The 16156-nt window shown below is 25.5% G+C and overlaps 1 protein-coding gene across 1 annotated transcript; it reads right to left on the bottom strand.

Annotated features, from left to right (window-relative positions):
* Positions 1–4650: 4650 nt before the first annotated feature.
* LOC113846178 (ethylene-responsive transcription factor RAP2-4-like) lies at positions 4651–6578 on the bottom strand. Its single transcript, XM_027474159.1, has 2 exons — positions 5818–6578; positions 4651–5754 (listed from the first exon to the last, which is right to left on the bottom strand). Exons 1-2 carry the CDS (start codon positions 6068–6070, stop codon positions 5048–5050), a joined length of 960 nt encoding a protein of 319 aa, XP_027329960.1. The 5' UTR covers positions 6071–6578; the 3' UTR covers positions 4651–5047.
* Positions 6579–16156: the final 9578 nt, after the last annotated feature.

Below are 16156 nucleotides of genomic sequence, written 5' to 3'. Positions count from 1 at the left end.
AACGGGTCGCATAAGAAATATTGCAAGCACCAATATGGCTAAGATCTGCTTACTTTCAAACTGGTTTGGTAGCTGTCCCTAATCAAGTTAATTGATGACTGAGAACTGTTCCAAACTTTTACATCATGTGAAGTAGATTTTTTATTTTTCGGATAATCAATTTTTGTTGTAAACCAAATTAGTAAGATTGCTTCAGATAGCCATCAAGCAATGATCTTCATTCTTCTCTTTTCCGTTTTGATACTTTGCTTTCTAGCATATTTAGTTTAACCTTCAAAAACTTCAGAAAGTAAGGGAACTGGAGCAGGCTACCATGAGACAAAAGATCTTCTTTCTAAAGAAATTCTATTCGGAACTATAACACTTTTTGGCAAAATCTTGGTTCTTGAGTTTTCAAAAATTAAGCAAACATTGTAAGTACTGATGATATAAACGATGCAAGACTGAATTTGTTCTATGAATGAATGTCAGGAATTTATCAAATTAAAACTTAATGCAAATACAAAGAAATAATATGAACAAAATCAACCTAAGGAGAAATATTGGCTTAATTCAGTGTCCCCATATTAAGTCTCCGTAATTGTTCGTGATTTTTTTTCAATTCTATCATTTTCTTTAGTATAAATTCTGTAATGTTTTTGCTTGAGGAAATTAACCCAAAATTTAATTTAATAGCCTTAACCTTGGTACTAAGTGCCATTGGGTTTTCCAAAGGCACCGCAATAATGCCCCTTTTCTATGTACCCTTTACTCAAAATAGAGTAATCTAATCGAAGGAAGAGCCCATATGCTACCTGCACTTCTCAATCAAATGCTTGTATAGATGAGGTATACCTATTCCTGAAACTATAACTAGAGTATATAAGCAAGTACAAGCACTAAGATGATAGAGTACAAATGATTCTATCGATATGAAGCACCCCTTCAAAATGTTCTCCACCTAAGCACTAGCTAGTTTGATTCGAAGCATCCTTCTATAACTGATATGTCTTCCTTGACTTTTCTAGCTTTTGAATGATTACAGTTCAGAATACGTCTTTCTAACTTTACATATGAATTGCGAGCAAAGATTTTGGTTAGGTTGCTCCTTTATTTTCTAACTCTTGCTAACCTCAAGTAATTGCTCAAACTAGTTGATTTTATTATTATTGTGATGGTGGTTGTTCTTGTAGGAAACAACCCCAACAATTAAGTACGATAAATCTATTAGAGACATGTTTTAAATATTTTCTATTCACCCCCATCCATTTAACCAAGATAAAGGGCGTGAAATTCATGTAGCTGACCACATGTAAAATATGTCCAATTACTAAACACATTTATCAAATATATATAACTTATCAATCAGCCCAAATTGTTCAAACAATCAAGAAATTCATGGAGAAAAAATTATAATATAATTCTTAACATGACAAGTGATAAAGAAATACTATAATGAGATCAGTGTTAAAATAATCGAAACAGTTGAAGTTGATGAGTCTATGACTGAGTACTTTGTGTGATTGATGAAAGAGACACAAAACAGAAAGAGAAAACTCCTCTTATCACCCTTTCAGATCTTTCACGTAAGCTGTCTCAATGGAGCAACAATTACTCTAAAATGGTTAGAAACAGGGGCCTCTCTGGTTAATAATCAAATGAGTCAAACCTACCCACTATGGCTTAGCCCAATAACAATAATTATTTATAATATGGGCTAAATAATATAATTCAATAATTTTGACATTTAATTAATCTGGATTTAAACAAAATTTTACGGCATGAATTAATTTATGTTAGTCCACTCATAAAATATCTAACAATTCAAACATATTGTCACATGCTTAAATAATTAAAATCTCGTATTTAAAACTAAAGTATATTTATTAGTTAGTTAAATAAAGTTCTGCAATGCAAAGCAGTGATTAGTTCATATCCATGATTATTCTATGATTGTATTTAACAAACCATGTCTGCTATCTTATAATTTATTTAACTAACTAATAAATTTATTTGACCAAAATAAAGCTTTTTGATAGATGAATTTATCTCACCAACTTACAATATCTTTTCATATGCTATTTGAGGTACCGTATCAACTTATAGCTTATGGATTATTATCATTATTTCCATTTTTCATTTAATATTTTAATGAAATCTATCATTTAACAATATATTATTTATTTAATTATTACACTACTTGTTTAATAATTTAATAACACATTTGGTCTCTAAGTAAAAATGATAAGATTCGAAATTAACTAAAAAATTTATACTATAATTACTTCAAGAAAATATTTTTATCTATACAGTAAAAAGTTATATAAAAATCATATAAACGTGTTCTTTTGTGTTATTTTACATTCATTATTTATTTTATTAAACACTTCTAACAAGATAATTTTATAACTTTCAAATTTTAATTTCAGTTAACAATCACTTTTTTAAAAATATAACTTAGATGCTCACCAAGATCTTAATTTGTCTGGGGAGAACTTTTAGAAAGGTGTGTATGTGTACGATGATGTTCAGAGCTAAAAAAAAATAAACATCGATACTGACAAGTTGTTTGTTTTTGGACAGGGTTGAACAGTTGAAATAACCTGATTAAGCATTTACTAAAAAATGTGGAAGGGCATGATAATTTCGTACCAAATATACAATGTTTAAACGGTATTGTCTGTGTGATCTTGCAGAGAAGTATTTAACTAATCATATAAACCTCCGATTAATGAAACTTAAGAAGGATTAAATAAATGCTCAAGGTATCAACATGTGTGGGTTCATGTGAACACCTTTTTGGTTGATGGGTAGGGGAAGATGCGATCATGATTCATGTGACACCTTTTTGTTTGTTTTACCGATTTATGTGTAACTTTGTGAATATAAAGGACAAAGTTTTTGATCATTGGGAGGGGGTGTCCCCGTCCAAAGCCCAAGCAAGGTTCACTGAATGGAATAACTCGAAGCTGAGTTTTTACGGTACGCGAATAGATTCCCAAGCCACCATATTGTGCTTCGAGTTTTTCGTCGGCAACCACTTTCAGTGTTTCAAATTTCCTACTTCCTAGAGAACTTTAAGAAATAAAATAGAAAATGAAATGACATTTCCATAGGTACAATTAGTGATCATAGACATCAACCTAACCAACAATCTCGATTTCAAAAGCTTGTAATTTTGTACCCAAATTCTATAAATTTTGATTGAAATAAAATATACAAAAATAAAATAACTCTTCTTTTTGTAATTAAAATTGGACTTTGTATGACACTTTTTAAAACGGTTAAATAAAAAATTATTAAAAAAATAAATTACTTAAATTAATTTTAACTTGTGAAATAATTAATTTTTCTACAATAAATATATACTTACTAAAAATGATTTATATTGCACCATAAATCTTATGTAGCACCTTAAAATAAATCAAAGTTGAGATACGCAGTTAGTTTGTATGTGGCGTATTGCCAAAATCAATTGCTCGTAGATGAATCCAATTCATAATGTGCGATGAAAATTAATGTAGGTTTATATTTTAATTATATTTAACAATATTAAATTAATTTTATTAAAACTAATTCTAATAAAATCTAAAATTAATAAATATTAAGTAATGATTTGATTTAAAAAAAAAAATCAAAGTTAGAGACTACAGAAATACCCACAGGTTAAAGGGTTCAAGATAAATAATGCTCTTTTGTGTTACAGCTAATTCAAAGAATTTTGGCAATAAATAGATTAAATTGACTACACATTTGAATATCATTAAATCTTATAAATCTTTTGGATTAGATATATTTAAAATTTAATAAAATTAATTTTAAATAATTATATATATATATGAGAAAGTGTTTCTTTTGTTAAAAAAAATACAAAAAATAGTTGAGTTGGAGATATCTTCCCAGAGGCATAGCTAGTAATTAACTTCCTCTCATATTAAACTCGTGCACAATCTTTTTCATTTTATAATAAATATTAATAATTATTTTAAAGATTTTAATAAAAAATACAATAATATACTTCTTCAATAATTTTAATATACTTTTTACTTAATTTTAAACAAAATCTTTTTATTTGAAATTTGTTCATAATCTTTTTTTTATTTTTTTACTCCTTTTATTTCTTGCAACACTTTAGTTGGGTCATGGAATATAATGGACCTCAACCTCGCAAATTAATCAACTAATGCTAAAACTAGGAAGGGCGACAAATATATACAGAAATATGAGTCCTTTGAAATTTAATTTTAAAATACATTTGAAAAGTATTTATCTCGCCTGATTATTATAATCAGCTATGAATGTTATGAATGTTATCTTTATAAATTTTTTAAAAAAAAAAAAAAAAACTCGCCGAAAAAATTAATATGCTATGAATGTTATCAATTCAACCTAAATAAATCTTAAGTTCCGTTTAAAAGGTTGACCAAAAAGAAAATAAGTTCCGTCTATGACTCAAGTTCTTTTCATTTTACTTAAATAAATTATTAAAATATAATTTATAAAAAAAATCTTCTATTCTTTTTAAACAATGAAATTATAAACGCAGTCGCATCCCTATTAGATAAAAGTGAACACAAGCCCATTCGGTGATGATTCACAGAAGAATCAGTTGAACAGCAACATACACTGAATCATTTGAAACAAACTAACACATTCAAAATAATTCTGAAATACAAATATATTCATAATTGAGACAAATAGAATTGAATTACATCAATAATAATATACTTCCACGAACACCTAAACATAAACACTACCTGAACCGAGTCATTCTCCCTGGCCAAGCAAGAAAAAAAACCAGCTGACCAAAGGTGAAGAGATTTACAACACATTGACATAATAGTCAACATGCAAATTCAAATAATAATAATAATAATTAAAAAAAAGAACCTAAACATAAACCCAATTATCCAAATCCTACAAGTAGCACTGCAATTTTCAAAAAATCAATTGCAGCAGCCACAAGACAGAAAAACACTAGCACCTACCACTATACTAAATTATTATTACTCACGACACTACTAATCACGAATTACATACATAACATAAAACTCTACCAAACTTGTCTTCACAGAGAATCCCAATCGATCTCATAAGAAGGGAACTTCTGCAGGTTAAAAGGTTCAGAAGCAGCTTCCCATTGTGGCTCAGTGACGTCAAAGGTAAGATCAGAAAGAGGTGAAGAACCAGCGGAACCCTCACTCTCAGTCATCACAGGAGACAAAGAAGCTGAAGCTGAAGGTTCAACCTTCTCCAACTGAACCTCTTTCGAATTCACCTTTGTTGACTTTTTGGTTGACCGCACACCCTTCTCTGGCTTCCCTTGTTTCTGCATTTCAGCTAAGTTTTGGCATATAGCATCAAGCTTAGCATCAACCGAGGTTTGCAAAGTCTTAAACTCCCCAAAACCTTGGTGCCTGAGGTTGGGAAAGTTGAGCCTTGCAAAGTCACCTCTGAGTCTGTACGCGGCTTTGTCATAAGCCAAAGCAGCTTCTTCAGCAGTGTCGAAGGTTCCAAGCCAAAGCCTTGTGCGGTTTTTCGGGAGTCTTATCTCAGCAACCCATTTCCCCCAATGCCTTTGCCTTACCCCTCTATATAGCTTGGTGGGCTTGGGAGGTGCACCCACTTGCTTCATGGGGACAGGTTTGGGGCTCAGGAAGCTGAGGTTGGTTGGGCTATTTTGCTGGATCTGGGCCTCCATCTGGGCCTGGATCTGGGTAATCTGAGATGGGCTTAGGTTGTTGAGCCCAAGGACAGAACTCGGTTGCTCAAAGCCTATCAGGTTTTGGCTTTCTGATGACCCGGTTGAAAATAGGTAGGGCATCATTGAGGAGCAACTGTCTGCGTAGAAATTGGGCTGTGTAGGTGAGGAATTGAAGAATGAAGGGTAAGAAGGGTAAGAATACGAAGTAGAAAGAGAGGGAGATGGAGAAGTAGAAGGTAGGTATGAAGAATTTGAAGAAGGGAATGAGGATGAAGAGGGAGTTGTGGAAGGACTCTTCATAAAAGGTTCTAGAACTTCCATAAGCTCACCTCTGAAAGGATCTGACTGAAGTTGTGGACTGTTGTAGAAATCCATTGCAGCTGCCATAAATAGTTAGCAACTTGACAAAAATTAAAAATTAAAAACTGGAAAAACAGCAAACCCAACAAAGAAAAATCAAGTCTTTTTAACAGAAGAAAGAAAGGGTATAAGAGGTTTAAAATACACAACCCCTTTAATCCCAGAAAATTGGGAAAATTAAAAAGCAAAGCTTTGAGGGAACAAAAACAACCCTCTTGGCCGAATGAAAGGTGAAATAGAGCAAATTAAAAAAATAATAACAAAAATTATGTTTTTAAAAGTAAACAAAAAAAAAACCTGGATCTCGATTCTGAAAACACCTGGCTTTCGAGAAACCTTTGAAGTTTGATTCTTTGTAAGATTAGAGACAAACTCAAAAAATCATAACTTGAAAGACAGATGATTAACAGAAAGGGATTCAGAGAAGCGGGGTGTTACAGAGAGGGGGAAAGGATTGAAGAAAAGAAGAAAGCGAGTGAGAACCACACAAATCTGAACGCTCTTCTCTCAGAAAAGTTTGTGTTTGGTGAGAATCTTTCGGTCACTCTTGGTTTTCTATCTCTAACTCAACTCCATTATATAGCAGCCGGCCACCTTGATTATCACTGTTAATTGCGAAATTAATTCAAATTAGTGATCGCAGTAACCATGGGTTAGTTTCCTTTAACCCTTGTAATGACGCAAGTCAGCTACACATGATTAAGGTACGAAGCAATGGAAGAAGGACACGCGTCCCTTAAATGTCAAGCAGACGACACGTGCCCTCAGGTATCGGGGTCTTTAACGTCGCAGTGAAGTCTGTTTGACCATGTCTTTGCGCGTTCACACCTCTGCATTCAATTCCAAGGCACTTTTTCTTTTCTTTTTTTTTTCTTTAACATTTTCCATGAGTTTTTGTACTTAATTTTGTAATGTTAACGGATGATAAGAATCTTAAAATAATACAAATTTATTAAAACTATAAAAGTGTTGCAAAGATATAATTTTTAATTATTTTTTTAAGTGTTTAAATTTAATTTAAAGGACTGAGATTAATATTTTTAAAATTATTTATAAAAATAAGATACATAATATCTACAAAATAATACTTCTTTCAATTCTTTCAATAAAGAATAATAATTAATCAAAAAAATAGTTATAGTAATAATTTTTTAAATTAATGATTCATAAATGAATTAATATATTTATTTATATAAATAATAAATAATATTTCCATAACACAAATCACGCAATAAACAAATAATAATATAGAGTGTATATATTTAGATAACTGCTTTACTATGTATTTATTTAACAAGATCTTTTTAAAAATATGAGTTATGATGATAAATTAAAAATAACATGCAAGTTGTAAGTTATTTTTTATAAGTTCTTTTAAATAAAATCAAAAAACTTTAACAACTAATGTATTCAAATATAAATTTATTTCTTTTTGATAAATAGGACCAAAGAGAATATTTATATAAAAAATGTATATAACTTTTTATAATTTTAAAAAATAAAATTGATAAAAAAAACTAGTGTGATAGAGTGTTAGAAAAAACTTATTATTAAAAAAATATTATTAAAATTATTGTAAAAATACCATAACTCTTTATTTAATGAGTTTGGTTACGAGCATAGATAAATTATTGTAAGAATTGACGAGTAAAAGTATGAATAAAAATATTGTAATATTGATATTTATTTATTTAAATTAATATACACAAACACACATAAAATTAAACTAAAATTTTAAATTATAATTTTATTATAATATATATATATATATATATTGTAATAATTTGGTATTTTATTTTAATTAAGTAAATAATTTTATTTGTAATTTTTGTAAAAATAAAATTATGAGGGAAAATAATTACATGAAAAGGGGAAAATGTTAAATTAAAAATATATTCACATGTGTTATGTGATCTTTAATAAAATTTAATTAATAATTAAGAATATATTAATTATTAAAAAGTATAATCTTAGTATTTTTCATATACTGGTATTATGCTTAGACACTACTCATTGTGATCTCTACGTAAATATGAAAGTAACTTTGTCCTTTTTTTAATGATTTTTATAATTAATTTGAAAATTATCAAAAAATCACTAAAATATATTATTATAATAAAGATATTAAAATATAATAAATAATTTATTTTAATATATATATTGTTACTAGTTGTTGAAACTCATCACTATAAATTAACATTAACATTTTCGTTTTTCTAAGTCATATGTTTTATTAAAAAGAAAAAATAAAAATAAATATTAATTGTTTCCTTCTTTTTTTATAATTAATATTAACTGTTTCCTTCTTTATATTTTCTAAACTATAATTGTAAATTTATTTAAAAATATAAATAATATAATGTTATCTCGTTGATACTATATTTTAATTAAATTATAAAAGCTAACTCAGATATTATATTGTGCGAGCAAATATCAAAATAAACTAAATAGATCATTATTTAAGCGACTAAATAAAAAAAATTAAAAGACTAAATTAAAATAAAAATTAAATAAAAAATTATAATTTTTAAATGATTAAAACTTTATTTAAGTCTAAATTTATTAAATAAAAATACGTTAATGAATATAAAGTTATATTCAAATTAATCGTGGGAATAAAAAAGGTAGCCTTTTACTCAATTTATTTAAGAAAAGTTTTAAAATATGCGTTGTTAAGTGTATTTTAAAAAACGTAAATAAAATAATATGTCAATATATGCCAGCTATATTCCAAGTCAAGTCAAAATAATGAACAATACGAATCTTTATATGTTGAAATTTAAAATATTATGAAACGAGCAGGGCGTTGTACCAAAGGCTTAAGTGGATAGCCGTTTTATTTTTGGTCTTGATAGATAGCAGGTTTAATATTTTAGTTATCAATTTTAATATATTAATTGTAATATTTAATTTTTAAATTAATTTTTTTTATAATTAGTTTTTCAAAATAGAATATCTTTAAGAGTATTGTTAAAATTAAGTAATTTTAAAAATTAGTTTTATTATGTCAATAAATTTTTATACTATGAATTTACTATTAATTTAATTGTTAATTTTCATATTTATTTAAATAATAGATTTTTTATTATTAATAATTATAATATTTTATATTTTTTAATTTATAAATTAAGTAAACTTTTAAAATATAGAATATATTTTTTATAAGTTATTTTAAAACTAATTTAAAATTTAATCATGCGTATTTATTACACGGAAAAAACTTTTAGTTGAATATAATTATAAGGTTGTCTTTTGAGTTTCTTTCTTTCTGGACATTTTGTTGATTAACTTTTGGGCCTAATTTATGAGGAAAAATAAAATAAAATAAAATAATGTAATTAGAAAATTTTATAGAACACCAAAATATTTAATAATTTGTTTGACATTTGACCTTGGTACTTTAACAAGGGCAACGTATTTAACACTTTTTTTATCCACTGAAATCGTTGAGTACTTCAATTTTTTTAAATATTATATTTAAGACAACTCAATCAATGTCTAGACTTCAACGAGGATTTTAAGACAATTTTTAAAATAATTTAAAATGAATGATTAAAATTAGAATTATTTTATTTAAAATTTATATTTTTGATATTTTAAGATGTAAATTTATTTATTAAATTAATTTAATTAATTCTATTTAATATTTTGTAATTGATGATAATGCTTAAGTAATATTTTTATTAATTTAAATTTAAAAAAATTCACATGTTTAAATAATAAGAACTATTGACAATAGCTTCAATATTTCTTTTGTATATTTATATTTTATTAAAAGAAATAATTTCTCCAATTTTTATATTTTTATTACAATTTTTGTGAGCTTTTTTTTATTGACATGACTTTATAAAAATTTATATGTAACAATATTTTTAGTTTGACATTTTGTTATTTAATAATCATGAGAGACTATCAAATAGAAACTATATTATGTTGGAAAAATTATCATCAAATGCTAAATTCAAGTGAATCTGAGACTAAAAGTAATAAATTTATAAAAATTAGATGCTTAAATAATAAATAATATAAAAATATATTTAAATATTATTAAACATATTAATCAATGGGTAGAATATTATTTTTATTTAATTTATGATTCTATTGTATAATAAATAAATAACATTCATGACAATTATTGTGCTTCTGAATTTGATTTATTTCAATAATTAAGTATTAAATAATAAAATATACAGTTTAATTAGAAATAATAAAAGTCAACTTATACGATGAATAAATAGTTGTTAATTTTATTTTTTACAAAAATAGTTGTTAGTTAAATAGAATAAGATGACAAATTATTTTTAAGTTATATATAAAATAATAATTTTAAAATTTTTTTGAAATACCTTTTAGTTTAAATAAAAAATTTAAATTACAATAAAAATAAAAATATTAATAACATTAAATATTCATTTCTTAACTTATTATGCGTTAAGGTCTAAAAGATAAATCTATTTTATGATAGAACCGAAGTTAAACAACTTTGACAAAATTTTATTAGAAAAGAAATGCATTTGTTACACTGAAAAATAATTGTGCAACCAATGTAATTTTTTAAATAAAAAGTTACTTTATTCATATGTTGAAAATCAATTTTAAGTGATGAGGTTAGTAAAGTTATATTTTAATATAAATAAAATATTATTTATAATAACAAAATATTTATTAATAACTGAGTTACTGATGGTGTGACAACGCGCTAGGAGAGGCGTTTCTTAAAAAGGGGTAGAATAAAGACTGAGAAAGGAAAGAAGGGGCACAGTTGCAGCTAGAATTACGCGTTGTGAATGCAGAATATGCGTAGAGTAACTGAGAGCAGGTGAGGATCATTAACAAGTTTGATGAGTTGATCACACTAACAGTTGTGTTGACATATTGGGTATGAGTGTACTTGCTGCTTCCTCACGTCAGCATTGCATATCCCAACCCTACCAAGGGAAGCAACTGCGAAGGAGCCATCCAATATTTTCAACTCTCCAATGGACTGTTCTGACCACCCACTTTCAATAAATATTTTTTAATAAATTATTTATCAAATTTATTTTATTAATTTTATATTTTTAATCAATTTTCATTACAATATATATGTAAGTAATTTTGCATACTGAAATGAAACGTCGTTGTTATTTTAATAAAAAATAATTTATATTATTTTGAGTTTAATTTAAATATACTGATGATATGATAACTTTTATATTATTAATATCTTTTATTATGATATGTGTTTAAAAGTATATGTTCAAAAATTTAAATTATTTATTAAATACTTTAAATTATTAGAAAAATATGTATTAAACATTATTTTATGATTTGAGACATTAAATTTTTTTAATAGAAAATTAACTTTAAATTTTTAAATATATATTTTTGTACATGTATTGAAATTATAATTTTTATATTTTTATTTATTATAAAATTTATATTAACAAGATAGACTCATTTATATAAATTTATTTATTTAATAAATGAGTTATTAATTTATTAATATTAATAAAATATTTATTTAATTTTGATAAAAAAAAAAATGAAAGTGAGTAGGATTTGAGATGGTGGAAGTGGCACGTGGGGCGCCAGACAAAGACTGAAATTGCGGCGATTGAAGGGTATGAGACCCAACTGAGCCGAATGGTAATAGTCAAATGCCCATCCTTCAATATCAATGCCCCCTCTTCTTGCGTTGAATATACGCTCCCTCTCCCATCTGCGTCAGCGCAGACTTCAGCCTCCAAAATCGGCTGGTTAAGTTAATTTGATCATCATTTGCTATTGCTTGTTTACTCAATGTTTTTATTCTTATATTATAAAACTTTCTTTAATAAAAATGTATTTCCCTAAATACACCTAGAATCGATAAGGTTTTTGCCTCTTTGCTTCCACTACCCACTAATTTCTATGTTAAAATGGCTGCTGCGTATCCCACTTCTACGCTTCCCCCTAAACAAGTATTAAAGTAGATTCCTGTCATTGGTGGTCAATATTTCTTCCTTTTGCGACGATTCTCTTGAGATTAAAATCCACAATAATTACAAGAAATTCAGCTGTACCACGTGACAATAATTACTTATACTTTCAATGGAGAAATAATTCTTCTTCTATACCCCTCTGTGCAATGCTTTTTATTTTATATACGTACACCCAACAATGCCTGTCAAGCAAATTTTCTCACTTTGACGTTCTTTCAATTTGTTTCTCCAAAATGTACTTAGTAAGTAGTCATATGTAAATCAGCCTGTCACCTTTTTATTAGAATTTGTGATATACAATAATTTTATAAAAGAATAAATAATCTTTTAATTTTCGTATAAGACTTAATTTTATAATTTAATTTTTATTGATAAAAAATTTGTATATTAATTTTTATATAAAAAATTATTTTCAATATTATTCTTATTATTACCATAATATGGTATAATAATATTAACTCTCACGCCCACATTATATAGATAAAAAATTATATATTATTTCTTATACAAAAATTTATTTTTAATTTTATTTTTATCATTAAGTAAAATTTTTATATTAGTGTCAAGTAACATTTATCTTATATTTTATTTGTAAGTGTTTGATTCTAGTAAAATATTTAATTTTATTAAGTATCGTCCTTGAAAATAATTTATAATAAAATTTTTAGAAAGATTGATTGTATATATGAATTGAATTAATAATTACTTGATATATATTGCTAATTTTTTTAAAGTTTTAATGGGTTGAAGTACTCTTGTAATTTAAATTTATTACTAATAAAATATTGATGTTTAGAAAAAAATTGAATAGATAACTAGCATTTTAAATGTTAGCCGTATCTTTATTTTATTCATTGTATATTTTAGAAAATACTAAAAACATATACATCCACATATGTATTATTTATATTATTTAGTTTATTGAACTTTTATAGTGTGTAAGATAGATTAATTTAATTATTGAAATATTTAATATTAGTTTTTTTATGTATATTAAATTTTATATAATTTAAATAATTGTAGATAAATATTTATTTATATTTAAAAAATATATTACATGTTAAAATAAAATAATATAATTAAATACCTATTAATTTTATTTGTGTATAAAATTTATAAAATTAATCTACTTGATATTAACCTTTAAATTAATAATAGATCAATTGATTAATATATATATAACAAGGCGTAATGAACTTAATATTCACGAATGATAAATATTAAATCACATGTATTATATAAAGAGGACAACATCTTCACTTATATTTACATATTCTACTATTGTGCGTATATAAATTTAATTAGATTTTTACAAAAAAATTAGAGCATCCAAATTGTAGAATAAATTAAATTATGTGTTTTCTTAAACCATTTTTTTAAACAAGACTATATTTTTTCTGTCAAGATTTTGCTAATTATATCTATTTAAAAAAAGTTTACAAATTATTTTGTAAAAATAAGCACTCGAAGAGTAGATCAGTTAACCATTTAACAAATTATTTCTTAAGTATCACGATAATCTGCGATGTAATGACTTTCGCTTTGAATATCTTATGGTGGAATCAAAGGAAGAATTGATGAAATAGAATTCATGTATATAACAACGAAAGGCAAGTGGTGTTCCTCATGTGCTCACATATCTACGACATATATATTTTCCTCGTTATTAAAAATAGCGAGTTCTATCTCTCCACGCCACAAATATATTTTCCTTATTCTGAAGGGGATTGGCAACTTTGCTTCTCAAATGCATTTGGAAAATCCCAATCCGTATGACGATCAATAGCAATTATTTCAATTTGGATAAATAATATATCAACAATTTTGGGTGTATATGAAGCATCCATTTAATTATATGTTTGCGCTAAGCGGAGACTTGTAATTGTTAAGTGAACACTAATCACGTGGCCATATGTCAAAATCAACGCAAACAGCATATTTAGACAACACGTATCAATTTCGTATTTTATATTAAAAAGTTTAGAAAGAGGAAAAGCTTTACAATTTTAAAATCTCAAACCATCAACCTCAATGTATAATTATCATCAGCGAAAAATTGATGAGACGAGCCAATTTCTATTAACAAGAAAAGACGCATCATAAGTAACCAAAAATCGTCTTGAACAATATATTTATAGTTGCTTTTTTTTTGTTGTTGTCATGATGTTTATTGATATTGATTTTGAGCCCCGTTAGTTTTTTCCTTTTTCTCGCTTGTATACCACCAAAAGCATGATGATTAAAAGCAACAAATGGTTACATTTCACATAAATGACTTTGAAAGTTGTGCAACAGCTACCTCTCTAGTCCATGCATATGCAATATTTGTGCAAATATATGTCGATTAGTTAACATCAAACCAATTATGCATCTAATTTTCATTTGACGAGAGGAAGATCAAGTAACGTATTTACCCAGTTCTCTCTCTTTCTCTGATTGTCATCCATTTTTTTTTTCTAATTATACTGAAAATGAAGTACACAGAATATGATTATATATTTCCCTTAATTGGATTCAAGACTAATCACTCTGTCAATTAGTGTTACATAACGATGCAAAATAAAGCATAAACAAGGATGACATTTTGAGCTAACGTAAGTGGTAAGACTAAATTGCCCACATGCATTGAATAGCTCTTGTACTTATGCATGCATATTAAGGAAGCAAAAGAGAGTGGTGATCAATAGCTTTGCCATATAGCTAGTAGCATAATCCCACACCACATGGAACGTGTTTGATGGAGCCAAGTTACCGAGGCATAAGCCCCCTGAGTTTTGATACTGGATATATTTAACACACTTTTTAATATATATATTTTATTATCCGTTAAAATTTATTAAAATGAAATAAATATAAAAAAATTATTAAAAATAAAAAATTAAACTTATATACTTTTTTTTATAAATTTTAATTAAAAAACTATATTACAAAAAAGTGTTAATTATCTTCCCCTGTAGCTAGGTTATGATAATTGAATTAGGTAGTGGTAACGTCAGTTTTGAACTTTGAATGTTGGTAGGTCCCGCTTCCTCGGCATTTGCATTCAGTCTCCCTCCCTCATCAGTTTTGCCTTTTAACGCGGTTTCACTTTTCTTTCCGCAGATGGGCCCGGTTTTCTTCAGTTCAGGAAGCCCCTAGCCCACCACAAGTGTGCAACATAATTATTATCCTTTTTTTTTTTCATAAACATTCAAAGACACATTTTAATAAGTTTAGAAAAAAAAATGCTTATTATTTTAAGTTATGAAAATATATTATATTCAATTTTATTTATAAAAATTAATATTTATATGTTATTTAAAAAATATATTTTAAATAATTTTTAACATGTTAATAAATTAAATATTTTTTTTATTAAAATAAAAAAATTATTTATCTTAAAATTATATAAAATTCAATGAATACTTCTTTCGTCTTATATTAGTTATTACTTAAATATTTTTATTTTTTATTTTAAAGCATAAAAATTATTTATTACTCTTTTCAACGATATTCTTACTTATTAAAAATAATTTGTTTAATTGACAAAAATAAATTTAATATTATTTATCACCTAACTATTATAATAACTTTAATACTTTTAACATGGATATTTTAATAATTTTTTATTATTATAATTAGTTAAATTAAATATTTTTTAAATATGCATAATAATTATAACTTTATTTTTTTAATAATAATTTAAAGCATTTAATATTTAATATGATATGTTTAATACTTTTTAACATGTGTACATTAAAAAATTTGAATATTAAATAATCAAATTAGTATCTTATGTATTAAAAAAATAACTAAATACACTTATAAAGATAATCAGTTAATATTTTGTTAATAAAATATAGTAAATTAAAGTATAAAAATATTTTAACAATTAATCTTTATTTCTCATATTTAGAAAAAATATTAGTAGTTAAGTTTTTATTGTTTGACTAATAAAAAATATTAAAATAGTAAAAATACAAATATTTATTATCTCAAAGTTAATTTAAAATATTTAATAAATAAGTTTAATATTTTTAATATATATCATAGACACACACCAAAAAACGAATTTCAAATATTTAATAATTAATTTTAATCCTAAAATTAAATAAAAATATTTAAATATAACAATTTTTATTAAAAATATTTATTACAATAAAAATATAAA

The sequence above is a fragment of the Abrus precatorius genome, unplaced genomic scaffold, assembly GCF_003935025.1.
Source record: "Abrus precatorius isolate BTA unplaced genomic scaffold, Abrus_2018 Scaffold8, whole genome shotgun sequence".
Taxonomy (NCBI): Eukaryota; Viridiplantae; Streptophyta; class Magnoliopsida; order Fabales; family Fabaceae; genus Abrus; species Abrus precatorius.
This window is presented reverse-complemented; position numbering and strand designations above follow the sequence as displayed.

Bases quoted from the DNA above. Each gene is read 5' to 3' on its own strand.
- LOC113846178 (XM_027474159.1), bottom strand. From the start codon at position 6,070: ATGGCAGCTGCAATGGATTTCTACAACAGTCCACAACTTCAGTCAGAT. The intron at 5,755-5,817 runs GTTGCTCCTCAA...AAAACCTGATAG, and splicing joins GCCCAATTTCTACGCAGACA to GCTTTGAGCAACCGAGTTCT.